This window comes from Sinocyclocheilus rhinocerous, unplaced genomic scaffold (genome assembly GCF_001515625.1).
Source record: "Sinocyclocheilus rhinocerous isolate Xijiao unplaced genomic scaffold, SAMN03320098_v1.1 scaffold2116, whole genome shotgun sequence".
In the NCBI taxonomy this organism is placed as follows: Eukaryota; Metazoa; Chordata; class Actinopteri; order Cypriniformes; family Cyprinidae; genus Sinocyclocheilus; species Sinocyclocheilus rhinocerous.
The window spans coordinates 380,622-393,308 of NW_015623486.1; the positions used below are offsets into that span (position 1 = coordinate 380,622).

Consider the following 12,687-nt stretch of genomic DNA (forward strand, 5'->3'; position numbering starts at 1 on the left):
ATGTATCGTGATACGTATCGTATCGTGACTTTGCTGGTGATACACAGCCCTACTATATATAGAATACAGTATATACATAAACAGAATATATATACATAAACACATTTTTTGCAATTATCACTCAAATGTGGTGATCAAACACTTACGTGACAGAGATACGTAATGGAGGCAGGGCATTTAACAATTTAACAATAAACTTTATTATCCAAAATGAGTCTGACATCAGTGCACTGAACAGTAAAGTTGAAGTTTATTCAACTTTAATTCAATTCAATTCCATTCAACTTTATTCTGTTGAAGTTTTTCACTTCGGAAACATTCATTCACGGATTTGCGCTACTGTCTTCACACACAGACGAAACTTACTAGAGAAGTGTGAAGTGTGACATAATATACCTCTGTAAATAAATACAATATAAATAGGGATGCACCGAAATGAAAATTCTTGGCCGAAGCCGAAACCGAACAAAATTAAACACTGGGCCGAAGGCCGAATACCGAACACGGTTTTTCGAGTTTTTTTCCCCATGAATTTTGCCAATTTGTTTTCCACCATTGCATAAATTAAAAAGCCAAAATGTGCTTTTTACTGTTTCGTCTTGCTTTTCAAAAAAAATTAATCAATTACTAGTGACCTGAAGGGCTTGTCGTGTCCAGCTGAAGCTGTTAGGAAGACCTTGATTCTCTATACGGTTCCTCCACTGCAACCCATCTACAGTCCCGAGTAACACATCACAGCCTGCGTCCCGCAACAGCGCTGGAGAGAAGAGAGATTACACTAAGTTTAATTAAGAAAAAACTGGGACAGAAGAGAGAACACACTAATATCAATATCTAATCGAAAATATAATCATATATAACTCGTTAAAGGTGTTATAAATTGTACAGGCATCTAGTAAATCTGGTGATCAGATCAGTGGCTGGTTTCTGATGGAAAGTAGTTCAGTTGCTGAAAAAGATGCAGGAGAGTGTTTTTCTTTTTAACTAAAACTATTAAAATAATTTCTGTTAAATTTAATAAAGCTGAAATAAAATAGTGCTGTCAAACGATTAATCGCATCCAAAATAAAAGTTTTTGTTTACATAATATGTGTTTACTGTGTATATTTATTACGTATATATAAATACACACACATACAGTATATATTTTGAAAATATTTACATGTGCATATATTTATATTTGTATAATTTATAATATATATAAATATATTTAATATTAGTGCTGTCAAACAATTAATCGCGATTAATCGCATCCAAAATAAAAGTTTTGTTTACATAATATTTGTATGTGTACTGTGTATATTTATTATGTATATATAAATACACACACATACAGTATATATTTTGAAAATATTTACATGTATTTACATGTGTATATTTATATAATTTATATTATATGTAAATATATTTAATATACAAATATAGCATATTTTTCTCAAATATATACATGCATGTGTTTGTATTTATATATACATAATAAATATACACAGTACACATACATATATTATGTAAACAAAACTTTTATTTTGGATGCGATTAATCGCGATTAATTGTTTGACAGCACTATTTAAACATATTTTCTTAAATATACAGTATATGTGCATGTATGTGCATTTCTAAATACATAATAAATATACACATTACATACATATATTATGTAAACAAAGAAAATCAGATTTTGGATGCGATTAATCACGATTAATCGTTTGACAGCACTAAAATAAAATAAATATCAGATGGGGGGGAAAAAACTTGAGAATTAGAAATGTTACTTTGGCAACAGACTCAAATAAAATAAGTTTAAATTTAAATACTAAAATGACTAAATCTAAAAATGAAATAAACGTAAGCTAAATAGATTTTTTTTATATAAATTAATAAAAATGTAAAAAAGCACATAAAATCACTCAAAATAAAACCTGAAGATATAAAAATAAAAGCTCATTCAAAATATTATTATAGTAAATAATCCTAAAACAACATGAATGATGACATCTGCTTGTGTGATGAAATGAGTGGACAGGAGAGCAGGAGCAGTAGTTCTCTGACCTGCGTGAATCTGAAGCGTCAGACTCTTGATGAAGTTCTCAGGCTTTAACAGGCTCACTCTCACCGCTGCCTCTTTCCTCTGCTGCTGCTCTTGTAGTTTCTCCTCTTTGAGCTGTCTCCGTGTCTCTGTGGCAGCTCTTCTGATCTCCTGCTCCTCCTCTCGTGTCCTCCTCCTCCTCTTCTCTCCAGCCGCGCGGATGCTGCCGTCTTCTGGCCGACCGGAAGTGCTCCTGGATGCGGCTGAAGGGTTTGATTCATTCGTACATGTGTCCTGATCGAGTATTACACATGATGATGATGATGATGATGATGGTTTATTTTCATCACTCTCTTCCTCTGAGTCTGATATCTCCCACGTGTTCGCTCTCTGCACGGCTGACATCCCTTTAAATCATCTGCGGGTCATTTATTATAACTACATGTATATACACTATTACATATTTTTAAATATGCTGTATGATAATCGAGTTATTATATGTAAATTGAGCCTGAGCAGATCTTGATGAATGCGTTTTATTGTTTCCTACACTGTCAGTAAATTGTTAGTTTCCAACAGGCTGCGTGCGAATGTAAATAAATACGGGGCGCTGAGAGGGACAAGAGTAGTACGGATTGCGTTTCGAAAATGATTAAAAGTTTGTAGAAGTAAGTTTTTGTTTAATTTCGATTAGATTTTTCGGTGAAATCATGTTATTATATATTCATTTATTATATATATGTTATTATATATTCATTTTTACTTTTTACACAGTTTTATTTATACAATTTATAACTGTACATTCTAATGTTTTCATTGAGCCTTTTTTTTGCACAGTGTTATTTTGATTTCAGTATATATCCTGTATATAATTTTTCAGTGTATATCTTGTATACACTATATATATATATATATTCCCAGTTCAATTCAAGTTTATTTGTATTGTGCTTTTCACGATACAAATCATTGTAAAGCAGCTTTACGGAACTGATTTCATGGGGACTTTAAGTAATTTTTTATAAATGTGCCATAGGAAAAAAAAACATTACCGGTGTCCATCTTGAGACAAAAGAAAGGCATTGATATATTTTAAGATCAATCAGTGCAAGCTTCTTTCAGATGAAACAGCTCAGATTGCTCAGATTACATTTTAGTCTGGGACTAGGTTTAAGCCTTGTCTGTGAAGCGGGGGTTTGTGTTTTTTATGCCTGTTTAAAGCGCTTTAATTTACCACAGATTATGAAATATCCTATATAAATACATTTTCTTTCCCTACATATCATGAGACTTAAATGAGTACTGATTTGTTTTAAAACATGAATAAACATACATGATTAAATTATCTAATCTCTTATTTATCTGGGGTCTCGGCTGTTTCATGATTACCCAATCAACACTAAATGCTGTGTCAGCGCTGCGAAAAACAACGTCATGCGGCCAGTCACATGACTCCCAGGCTGTGACGTAACTCGAAAGGCGGGAAACTGTCAGTCGATAGAACATCCGGATAGACTGTTCCCACAGTTTAACGCTTTTAATCATTTCATCATGATTTACAGATCATCAGATATCTGCGGCACATTCTGAAGATCTCCACCTTTGTGGGTCACGTAAACAAAAAGAATTTAGTCTGCTTTGTCGTTATTTGAGAGGACTGCAGTGATTTCTCTGGGGTCGAGATGGCCAAAGTAGCAGAACAAGGTAAATTAAGCATTTCACTGGTTTCAGGATGTTTGTGAATTCAGTGCCATTTAAAATAAACACTCAGCTTGTAAACGAGAGGCAGATGGGATGGATTTAATGTTAAACTTATTAGTTTTCTTAATTAAAAACTATAAATATCATACTTCATGAGAGATTCATAGCTCATAAGTGTTGTTTTCTCTCTTGGTTAGATGTAGCCTTACACGCGATGACTAACTCGTCCCTCTTTCTCTCTCTGTGTGAATATGTGTGTTTTTACAGCCTATTACCGGTTTGTGGTCCTGTTTTTTAACTGTATGCTGACTTTCGGCTCTTATTTCTGCTTTGACATTCCCAGTGTCCTGCAGGAGCAGTTTCAGGGGGTGAGAACCAATTTACTGACCTCTGTGCTCACTTTCACATCTCTTCCTCTTAGTTTAGGCAGATCTGAAGTGGCCATATTATGAGGAATCACATTTTCCTTGATATTTTGAGATATGTGACAGCATTTACAAATACAACAGAGCATTTATTGAGAATGAGCTGCATACGCTTTAAATTGCCAGACAGATGAATACATCAGAACATATGACCGCCCACATTTACACTAAAGTGAAATCTTATTGGGTGACCAGAAACTTGGCCAACCAATCACAATAACAGAATGGGAGCAGGATAGATAAAAGGATAAAGTCTGTAAGACCATAGATAGTCTGAAATCAGATAATTGTATGTGAAAACGCATTACTAACAAATTATATAATACATTAATGTTTGTTATGACCCTTTAAACAACATGAGAGTAGCAAATATTACATATAAAGCTCTCTGGTTCAGGAACTAAGTAAGTTTTCTCTGTTTTCTCTTACAGAATTTGACATGTCCAAACGGGACGGTGAGTAACAGCACTGCTAATGGCACAGGAGCGTGTGTGGAAGGTTTGGGAATGACGCCACAGGAGTACAACCTGCTTTATGCCATCTACGCCTGGACGTGAGACTCACACAGCAAGAATTAAATGACCGTCTGTCACCCTCTAAAGCTTCACCCTACTTATCAGCTTTAAAATGAGTCTTGTCTTGTTTTCCCAGGAATGCTGTGGTGGTCATCATGGCGGGATTCCTCATTGATAAGTTGGGAAACCGCTGTAAGTAGGATACAATTTTCCTTATCTTTAGTAAGCTGTTTTGAAATCCATCAGAATTTCGTCAATATTCAGTATTCTTTTTTGAATATGTGTTTATGTGACGTTTGATGCAAGTGTTTGGATTTTCTCTCCTGTAGTTGGTGTTTTCCTGTTCTCCTTCCTGACTGTGTTGGGATCAGCTATCTTTGCATTGGGGTCTCATTTTAAGGGCACGACATACCTGTTGCCCCTCATGCTGACCGGACGACTTCTGTTTGGTTCTGGAAACGGATCCCTGACCAGTATGACATCAGATATTCACCTGTAACACCACTGACATTAAGCAGATTTAACTCTAGAAACGCCAAATCTTTGGTTCTAAATTTAGAGGTTAGGTGTGCACTGGAATTTGTTGAGGTTTTCAGGAGCACTGGGTTCATACATGCATGCATACATATATGTGACCCTGGAGCACAAAACCAGTCATAAGTCGCTGGGGTATATTTGTAGCAATAGCCAAAAATACATTGTATGGGTCAAAATTATTGATTTTTCTTTTATGTGAAAAATCATTAGGATATTTATTAAAGATCATGTTCTATGAAGAGCTAAGAACTTCATTTGGACAACTTTAAACGCGATTTTCTCATTTTTTAGATTTTTTTGCACCCTCAGATTCTAGATTTTCAAATAGTCGTATCTCGGCCAAATATTGTCCTATCCTAACAAACCATACAGCAATGGAGAGCTTATTTGTTCAGCTTTCATGTGCTGTATAAATCTCAATTTCAAAAAACTGACCCTTATGACTGGTTTTGTGGTCCTGGGTCATATATATATACTCAAAAGAATAGAAATAAAATGTAAATTAGGAACAAGGATAAAGGGATTAAGTATAAAAACAATAAAAATGAAGTAAATTATATGTGAATTTAGATTGATTAGGTATTGTTTGTGTTTTATTGTTCCCTACTCTGTCAGCAAGTCGTAGCAAGAGTTTCCAAGCTGCAAATTAAAATAAATATTGGCGGTCAGAGAGACAATATTACTGCACATTACATTTAAAAAATGATTAGGCGTTTGAGAAAAGGCAGATGATCTATATTCGCACAAACACACAAGGAATTTGTTGTGATTTTCAGGAGCTCTGGGTACATACGTTCATATATACACAAGGACTGAAATAATCAAGGATAAAAGGATTAAGAATAAAAATAAAAATAAAATAATAAAGTAAATGGTCTCAAAATAAAAGCTAATTATAGTGAAGTAAAAATGAAAGTTAAAAAAAAAGAAAATTAACTCTAATGTCAGTAGCATCAGTAGTGGCTTCAAAATTAATTGCAATTTTTTTAAAATCAAAAACTCAGTCTGATCTCTTTAAATGGTTTTACTTCCCTGTGGCCTGTTTACTTCCTTAAATCATATTTCTGGTTTTATTGAACATGATTCATCTGTGCATGCTATTCCAAAGAAAACAATCTTAACAATCAAATTGGAATCTTTACTGAGAATTGAAATGCTTCTTCTTCCTCTGAAATGACTTTCCATTTCCACTGAGTTTATTGGACTGTATAATAATTTAGTCATTGTTTTAACAAGCTCTCATTCTGTCTGGCACATTGAAAATCAGAAATATGTCATATTATAGAAGTAAAACATTTTAACATCCATTTCCACTAGTTGGCTATCGATCTGCATTATGATAGAAAACCCTACAAAGTCCTAAAAGGATCCAACAACATACAAATGTGCTTTTATTTCTCAGATTCTTTACACGCCTAATAAACAAGGGTTTTCATTGCCAAAATCATTACTAACACACCCGTAAAAAGCATTAAGTTACATTGAATCTCATTCATTTCTCAGTTGTCCAAAACCGTATCACGGCGTTCTGGTTCCGTGGGAAGGAGCTGGCTCTGGCGTTTGGACTGACTCTGGCCTTCTCCCGCTTGGGCTCGGTTCTGAACTTCTTCCTGACGCAGAGGTTTGAGTCTCAGTACGGTATGCAGTGGACGCTGTGGGGAGGTGAGAAACACAGCATGCACACGATTAGACTCTTGATCTGACGTTCTGGGGATGTTGTAGAGCCTTATGCATCTGTTTTATGTGCAAAGGCACGTTCCTGTGTGTTCTTGGCTTCCTGTCGGCTGTAACGGTCAGCGTTCTGGATAAGATGGGCATGAAGCAGTTGGGATTGGATGGAGTGATTCAGGAGGAGTCACGCAAAGTGGTGAGACAGATAAAGATGCCATAAGCTGATATATGTTGGGAATACCATACTACTATACTAGTCTATTGCTGCAATATAATATGATAATAATAATAAACTTTATATATATATATATATATATATATGTATGTGTGTGTATGTGTAATGTAATAAGTATATGATAAATATTTAGCATTTTATTATTTTTATATCTTTTGTATATCTATCTATCTATCTATGCAAATAATGCACAAAAAAATAAAAAAAATATATATACAGTGTGTGTGTGTGTGTATATATATATATTGGTTTTAATGATTTGTTGTTGTGATACAGCTGCTGTATTTTGTGTGTGTAGAGAGTTCAGGATGGATGTGGTCTGTCTCTCAGATACTGGCTGCTGGTTCTTACCATCATGTTCTTTTATAATGGCATCTTCCCCTTCATCGCTGATGCCAGGTACAGTTATGAACCATGTAGACGTTTCTACATTAAAATGGATTTGTACACATTGTTCATGTGCTGCTGTGTGTGTGTTTTCAGTAAGTTTATCCAGGATAAATACAGTGGGTACAGTCAGAAGGAGGCGGCGTACATCGCAGGCGCTGTGTATGACAGTTCACTGGTGCTGTCTGCTGCTGTCGGCATCCTCATCGTAAGTCAATGCTCATCAAACACTAGTGCTTTTTATCAAACGCATTCAACTCACAAATACATATCACTCAGATTTTACATGGTTTACATGGTTACACACATATTTTGTTTTTATTCAGCAAGGATGCATCACATTGATCAAAAGTAACATTAAAAATGTCTATAATGTTACAAAAGATTTCAGTTTTTTTTTTCAGTCTTTCTATTCATCAAAGAATCCTGAAAAAAAAAATGAATCAGTTTTCAACTTGAGCAGCAAATCAGCATATTACAATGATTTCTGAAGATCATGTGACACTGAAGAGTAATGATGCTGAAAATACAGCTTTGATCACAGAAATAAATTACATTTTAAAATATATTCAAATAAAAAATTATTTTAAATCGTAATAATATTTTCACAATATTACTGTTTTTACTGTATTTTTAATCAAATAAATGCAGCCTTGGTGAGCAGAAGAGACTTCTTTCGAAATGATAAAAAAAATCTTACCAACCCCAAACTTATTAAATGTATCATGAAATATAAATAGCATCACTATATGATGCCACTAAAGGACTTTGTCCTCCGTTGTATTTTCAGTCATGTGTTTAATGTTAATAGTGTTTGTGTCTGTGCTGCAGGACTATGTGGGGCTGCGCGGTGTGCTTGCGGGGCTCTGTGCCGTGTTGACGCTGCCTGTGTTTGGTCTGCTGGCCTTCACGTTCATCCCTCCTCTCATATCTACCATCTGGCTCGGCATCACTTACTCATTCGCTGCTGTGAGTATCAATCATGAACACACACGCACAGACACTATAGACGCCAGTTATATGATGTTACTGAAGTATTAAAGTCATTAAACACTCACAATTGTGTGGTCTGCCAACTTTGTAAGAGACCGTGTGATTGGTTGAAGTATTGATCATTTATCACTGAACATGATGCTGACATTTTAAAACATGAGACATCTGAGATTTGTTTGCAGGATTAGATTAGAAAGTAATAAAGTAAAAAAAGAAAAATACAGCAAATTATATGAATGAAAAATTCACATTTAATTCATTCTTAATCTTAAGTCTTCTAAAGTGCTGTATGTTATTTACATTTTAATAATGATATGTTAGCTGTAAACCAGAAAAAAAGGAGTTTATTCAGAATATTTTAATATAGCAATATTTTTATTAGATTTGTTCTTTTAAAATTTTTCATTTTTAAAAACTTAAAAATGTTATATCCCTGAGAGAAAAACTAAAATATCTTTACAAAATCATCCTTGATTGGATTGAACCTAAGAAATTTTTATAATTATATCCCACCTTGTAATTTCACATCTTACCCCACTCTCCCCTTCATGTTATAATATAATATAATATAATATAATATAATATAAAATATCTAAATTTTTATTTAGAGATATTTATACAGTTTATATTTCTATATTTACTAATTTATTATATATATAGATAGATACTAGATAGATAGATAGATAGGAAATAATTATATAAAAAACTGAATATATACATTTAAATTGTAAAAATATATAAGTAAATCTGAATGTGTGTGTATATATGTATTATAAATAATATTAATATCATTTGTATATATTAATAATATACATAGATTATATTGCACAAATTTTCCACATATGTTTCACAAATAAAGCTAAACAAAATGTATGTCCAAGACCTATGGTATAACATTGAATAGTAAAGTTAAACATACGTGTGTGATTCTTTCTGTTAGACTGACATTTTTTAATCTGTTTTCTATTTCGTTTGTGTGTCATTTCACCTAGAAAATATTGTGCCATTATTCTGAATTCAAATGTTTTGCAAATAAAATGGAAGAAAAGACCTGTGATAAACACTGCATGATAATATACATATTGAATTCCTGCTGTTGAACTTCAGTTTATCATTGTTTTTTATTATTTGGTGTGTTGTAGGCGAGCATGTGGCCCTCCATCCCGCTGGTGGTTCCTCAAGCCACACTGGGCACAGCGATGGGACTGGCCACATCCGTACAGATGATCGGCATCGGCATTTCTAACCTGGTGGTGGGACAGATACTGGGAACCAAATCCAGGTGACATAAATGGCCAACATTCATTTTCATCGCACACTGAAATTGAATACAGTACATGTTTATTCATGCACATTTTATTATTTCACAAAAAGTACCCATATTATGTAGGGATGTAACGATTCACTCAACTCACGATTCGATTCGATTCAGGCTTTTTAAAAAAATTTTTATGAGATTTAAGACAAATTATAAATTAAATGTGTCCTTTTATTATTGCTTGGACAAAATGCTTCACATTTCTTAGTGAAATTGAAATATATCACTATAATAATATACTAATATAGCACTTGCATATTATTGCTCTTTTGTTGGTTTTAATTGCTTCTATTGTCCTCATTTGTAAGTCGCTTTGGATAAAAGCGTCTGCTAAATGACTAAATTTAAATATAATTTCACTCTCTGCCAGCAGGTGGCGCTTAAAGCCTTTCCTTGGTTTCCGCTGTAAACAAAGCAGCGCTGCACTTTTGACAGCATCATGATATTCTTTGAAGTATGTTTGAGTACCATGTGAGTTTTGTGTGTGTGTTGCACAGTGATGTTAAGATCCCGTTGTGGAGATGGCAATATATGATGATCTTTATGCTGGCCAATACCATCAGCTGCATAGTCACCTCTACCATCCTCAACATCGTTGACTACAGACAGGTACAGTAACACACACACACACACATCCGCCCACTATCGCCACATCTCTCTGAATCAGCCATCATAGATGGGTAACCTCAGGTAACCATAGCAACAGTAAGATGGAACGAGAACTGTGAAGAGTTTGTGGAACACAGAGTTCACATTGGTACGATGTTTAAGAATGTGTGATTGTATGCGACCTTGATCGGCCTAATTACAGGATTATCTCCGAGCCTGAAAAGCCGGATTCGCCTCTGTTATTATCTACATCTTGCATTAGAATGATAGAGAAACTGCTATCAGTGGATCCGAACTTATGCATGACTTGAGCGACACATGAACTATGAGTTTTGAGTCAACAGTACTTTGGAATAGCAGAGGTTATTTTTGGCTTTGAAAACGCATCCATTAGAGGTGGATTGGATTGTTCTGCTGTGACAGTATCGTTCATGATCTAATGCAGTGAAAATTAACTGAAAATCAACCCTGGTTATTTTTGTAATACTGTATACATTCCTGATCTTATCATGCACAGTTCATCAGTGCATGTGATACCAAAGGAAAAATGTTCATGATCTTAATCAGTAGATGAAATGAAGCAGAATTTGAATTTTATGAATAGTTTTATGATGACCTTAAGATATTCAGGTTATGAATGATTGTTTAATGCAATGATACGTGTGTGTTTACAGGGAAGCACTCTGAATAAGACGTCTAAGAGGTCAGCGGCTCAGAGCGCTCCTGCTCAGACCGACAGAGAACCGCTGATGAATGAAGAGGACAACGAGGAGATAAACGACGCTCCATCCATCAACAGGACATAGAGGAATCGCTCACGTTCTGTCTCTCGTGTCATTGGACGTTACTAAAGGGAAACACGTGCTCTCAGAAACGTGTCATATGATGTTCAGTATTAACGCTAACATAAAGACTTCAGGTACCCTCATTTGAAGAGTTTCACTTTTTAGGCCAGTCCTAAAACTCTATGATTGACTACCACGTTTAATGTAATACTTTAAAAAATGTGAAAGATCGGTAATAATTTCTTATGCATTATGGAAGCTGGTATGGAAATATTGACACTCATCTGTTTTATAACATCAAACAAACATCGCTTGTTATTGTGTGTTATTGTCCTACTAATTTGAGGAAATCAGAGGGTTTGTCTAAATTTATTATGTCATGTCATTTTAAAAACAAAATGGGTCAGATTCACGCATCATGAAATTTTAACATTGCCTTTGAACTTGCATTAATGGCTGCTTACAAAATGATTGAATAATATGCATTTTGCAATTTTTAAGGTTTTTTTAAAAATAAAAAATAACGTTTTGTGCCTCTGAGAGATCATGAATACTGTTCTTTTTTTTTTTTTTTATTTCCTTGTTCAGTTACTACATACATATAAGCAAAAAATGAAAAATATTATTTTAATATAGTATAATGAAATTCTAAATAAATATTTTATTAAAATATATTTTAACATATTTACATTTAAAATATATAGACATACAATAATATAATTAATTATTTAAATCTAAAATATTTTAATATTTTTATTATAATTATCAATAAATATATAATATTAAAGTTAAGTGTTAAAATATTAGTATTAAAATACAATGAAATCGCATTTAAAATATTGTAATTTATATATTAAAAAAAAAGATATATTATTAAATACTACTACCACTAATACTAATAATATTAAAGGGGTCATATGATGCGATTTCATTTTTTCCTTTCTCTTTAGAGTGTTACAAGCTCTTGGTGCATAAAGAACTTTAATAATAATATATATTATATATATAATTACTAATATTTTTTTCTTAGGCTCTCATACCGCATTAATGCCAAACGGGGGCACTGGAGAGCCGCTCAGGTAGGATTGGTCACTATCTGGGGGCGTTACAAGGGTAGTTAACAAAAATCTTAACGCATGAATTATTTAGTGTTGCGCTTTTTCGTTTTACAACCAGACGAAAATCACTAAAAACACAGTATAAATACATATAAAATCCTGACTGTAAGTTTAAGTTTACCCTGTGCGCAGTCCACCTACCTTGATTCTTGTTATTCCACATAAAATCAGTGTGATTGAACCATCTGATTGGACACTTCCGTCCTCTGACTACAAACTGTAGGCGTATCCCTTCCTGTGATTGGCTTACGGTGTATGTCGGTTGCGTCGTGCCCCGCCCCCTTCATTCCTGCGTGTGTGTAGTGTGTAGTGTGTGTGGAGAGCGCAGCCGGACCCGTGTGATCAGCTGTGATCGTGGGAAACGGACAAA

General features: G+C 34.0%; 2 protein-coding genes across 3 annotated transcripts in view; one reads left to right on the plus strand and one right to left on the minus strand.

Moving 5' to 3' along the window:
- eme2 (essential meiotic structure-specific endonuclease subunit 2) overlaps positions 1-2,646 on the minus strand; it is an 8,920-nt gene extending 6,274 nt beyond the window's left edge. Inside the window, exons 1-2 of the mRNA XM_016568904.1 lie at positions 2,050-2,646; positions 636-757 (exon numbers count right to left, since the gene is read on the minus strand). Coding sequence (XP_016424390.1) covers positions 636-757; positions 2,050-2,431 — 504 coding nt within the window. The 5' untranslated portion in view covers positions 2,432-2,646. The remainder of the gene's footprint in view (positions 1-635; positions 758-2,049) is intronic.
- An 852-nt stretch (positions 2,647-3,498) lies between these two features.
- mfsd1l (major facilitator superfamily domain containing 1-like) lies at positions 3,499-11,733 on the plus strand. Of its 2 annotated transcripts, none has more exons than XM_016569111.1 (13): positions 3,499-3,727; positions 3,992-4,092; positions 4,581-4,702; positions 4,801-4,856; positions 4,994-5,137; positions 6,705-6,863; positions 6,953-7,068; positions 7,406-7,506; positions 7,591-7,702; positions 8,326-8,463; positions 9,630-9,769; positions 10,303-10,414; positions 11,089-11,733. In XM_016569111.1, the coding sequence occupies exons 1-13, from the start codon at positions 3,706-3,708 to the stop codon at positions 11,218-11,220; spliced, it is 1,455 nt and encodes a 484-aa protein (XP_016424597.1). In that variant the 5' UTR covers positions 3,499-3,705; the 3' UTR covers positions 11,221-11,733. The 2 variants fall into 2 exon arrangements, with proteins under 2 accessions (XP_016424597.1, XP_016424660.1); XM_016569174.1 differs by having other exon boundaries at positions 3,500-3,727; positions 4,068-4,092.
- Positions 11,734-12,687: the final 954 nt, after the last annotated feature.

What these genes read in the sequence shown, in the direction of transcription:
- mfsd1l (XM_016569111.1), top strand. Translation starts at nt 3,706, where the DNA reads ATGGCCAAAGTAGCAGAACAAG. An exon ending in TGATAAGTTGGGAAACCGCT is followed by an intron (nt 4,857 to 4,993) that starts GTAAGTAGGATA and finishes TCTCTCCTGTAG; the next exon opens with TTGGTGTTTTCCTGTTCTCC. An exon ending in TGGAAACGGATCCCTGACCA is followed by an intron (nt 5,138 to 6,704) that starts GTATGACATCAG and finishes TTCATTTCTCAG; the next exon opens with TTGTCCAAAACCGTATCACG.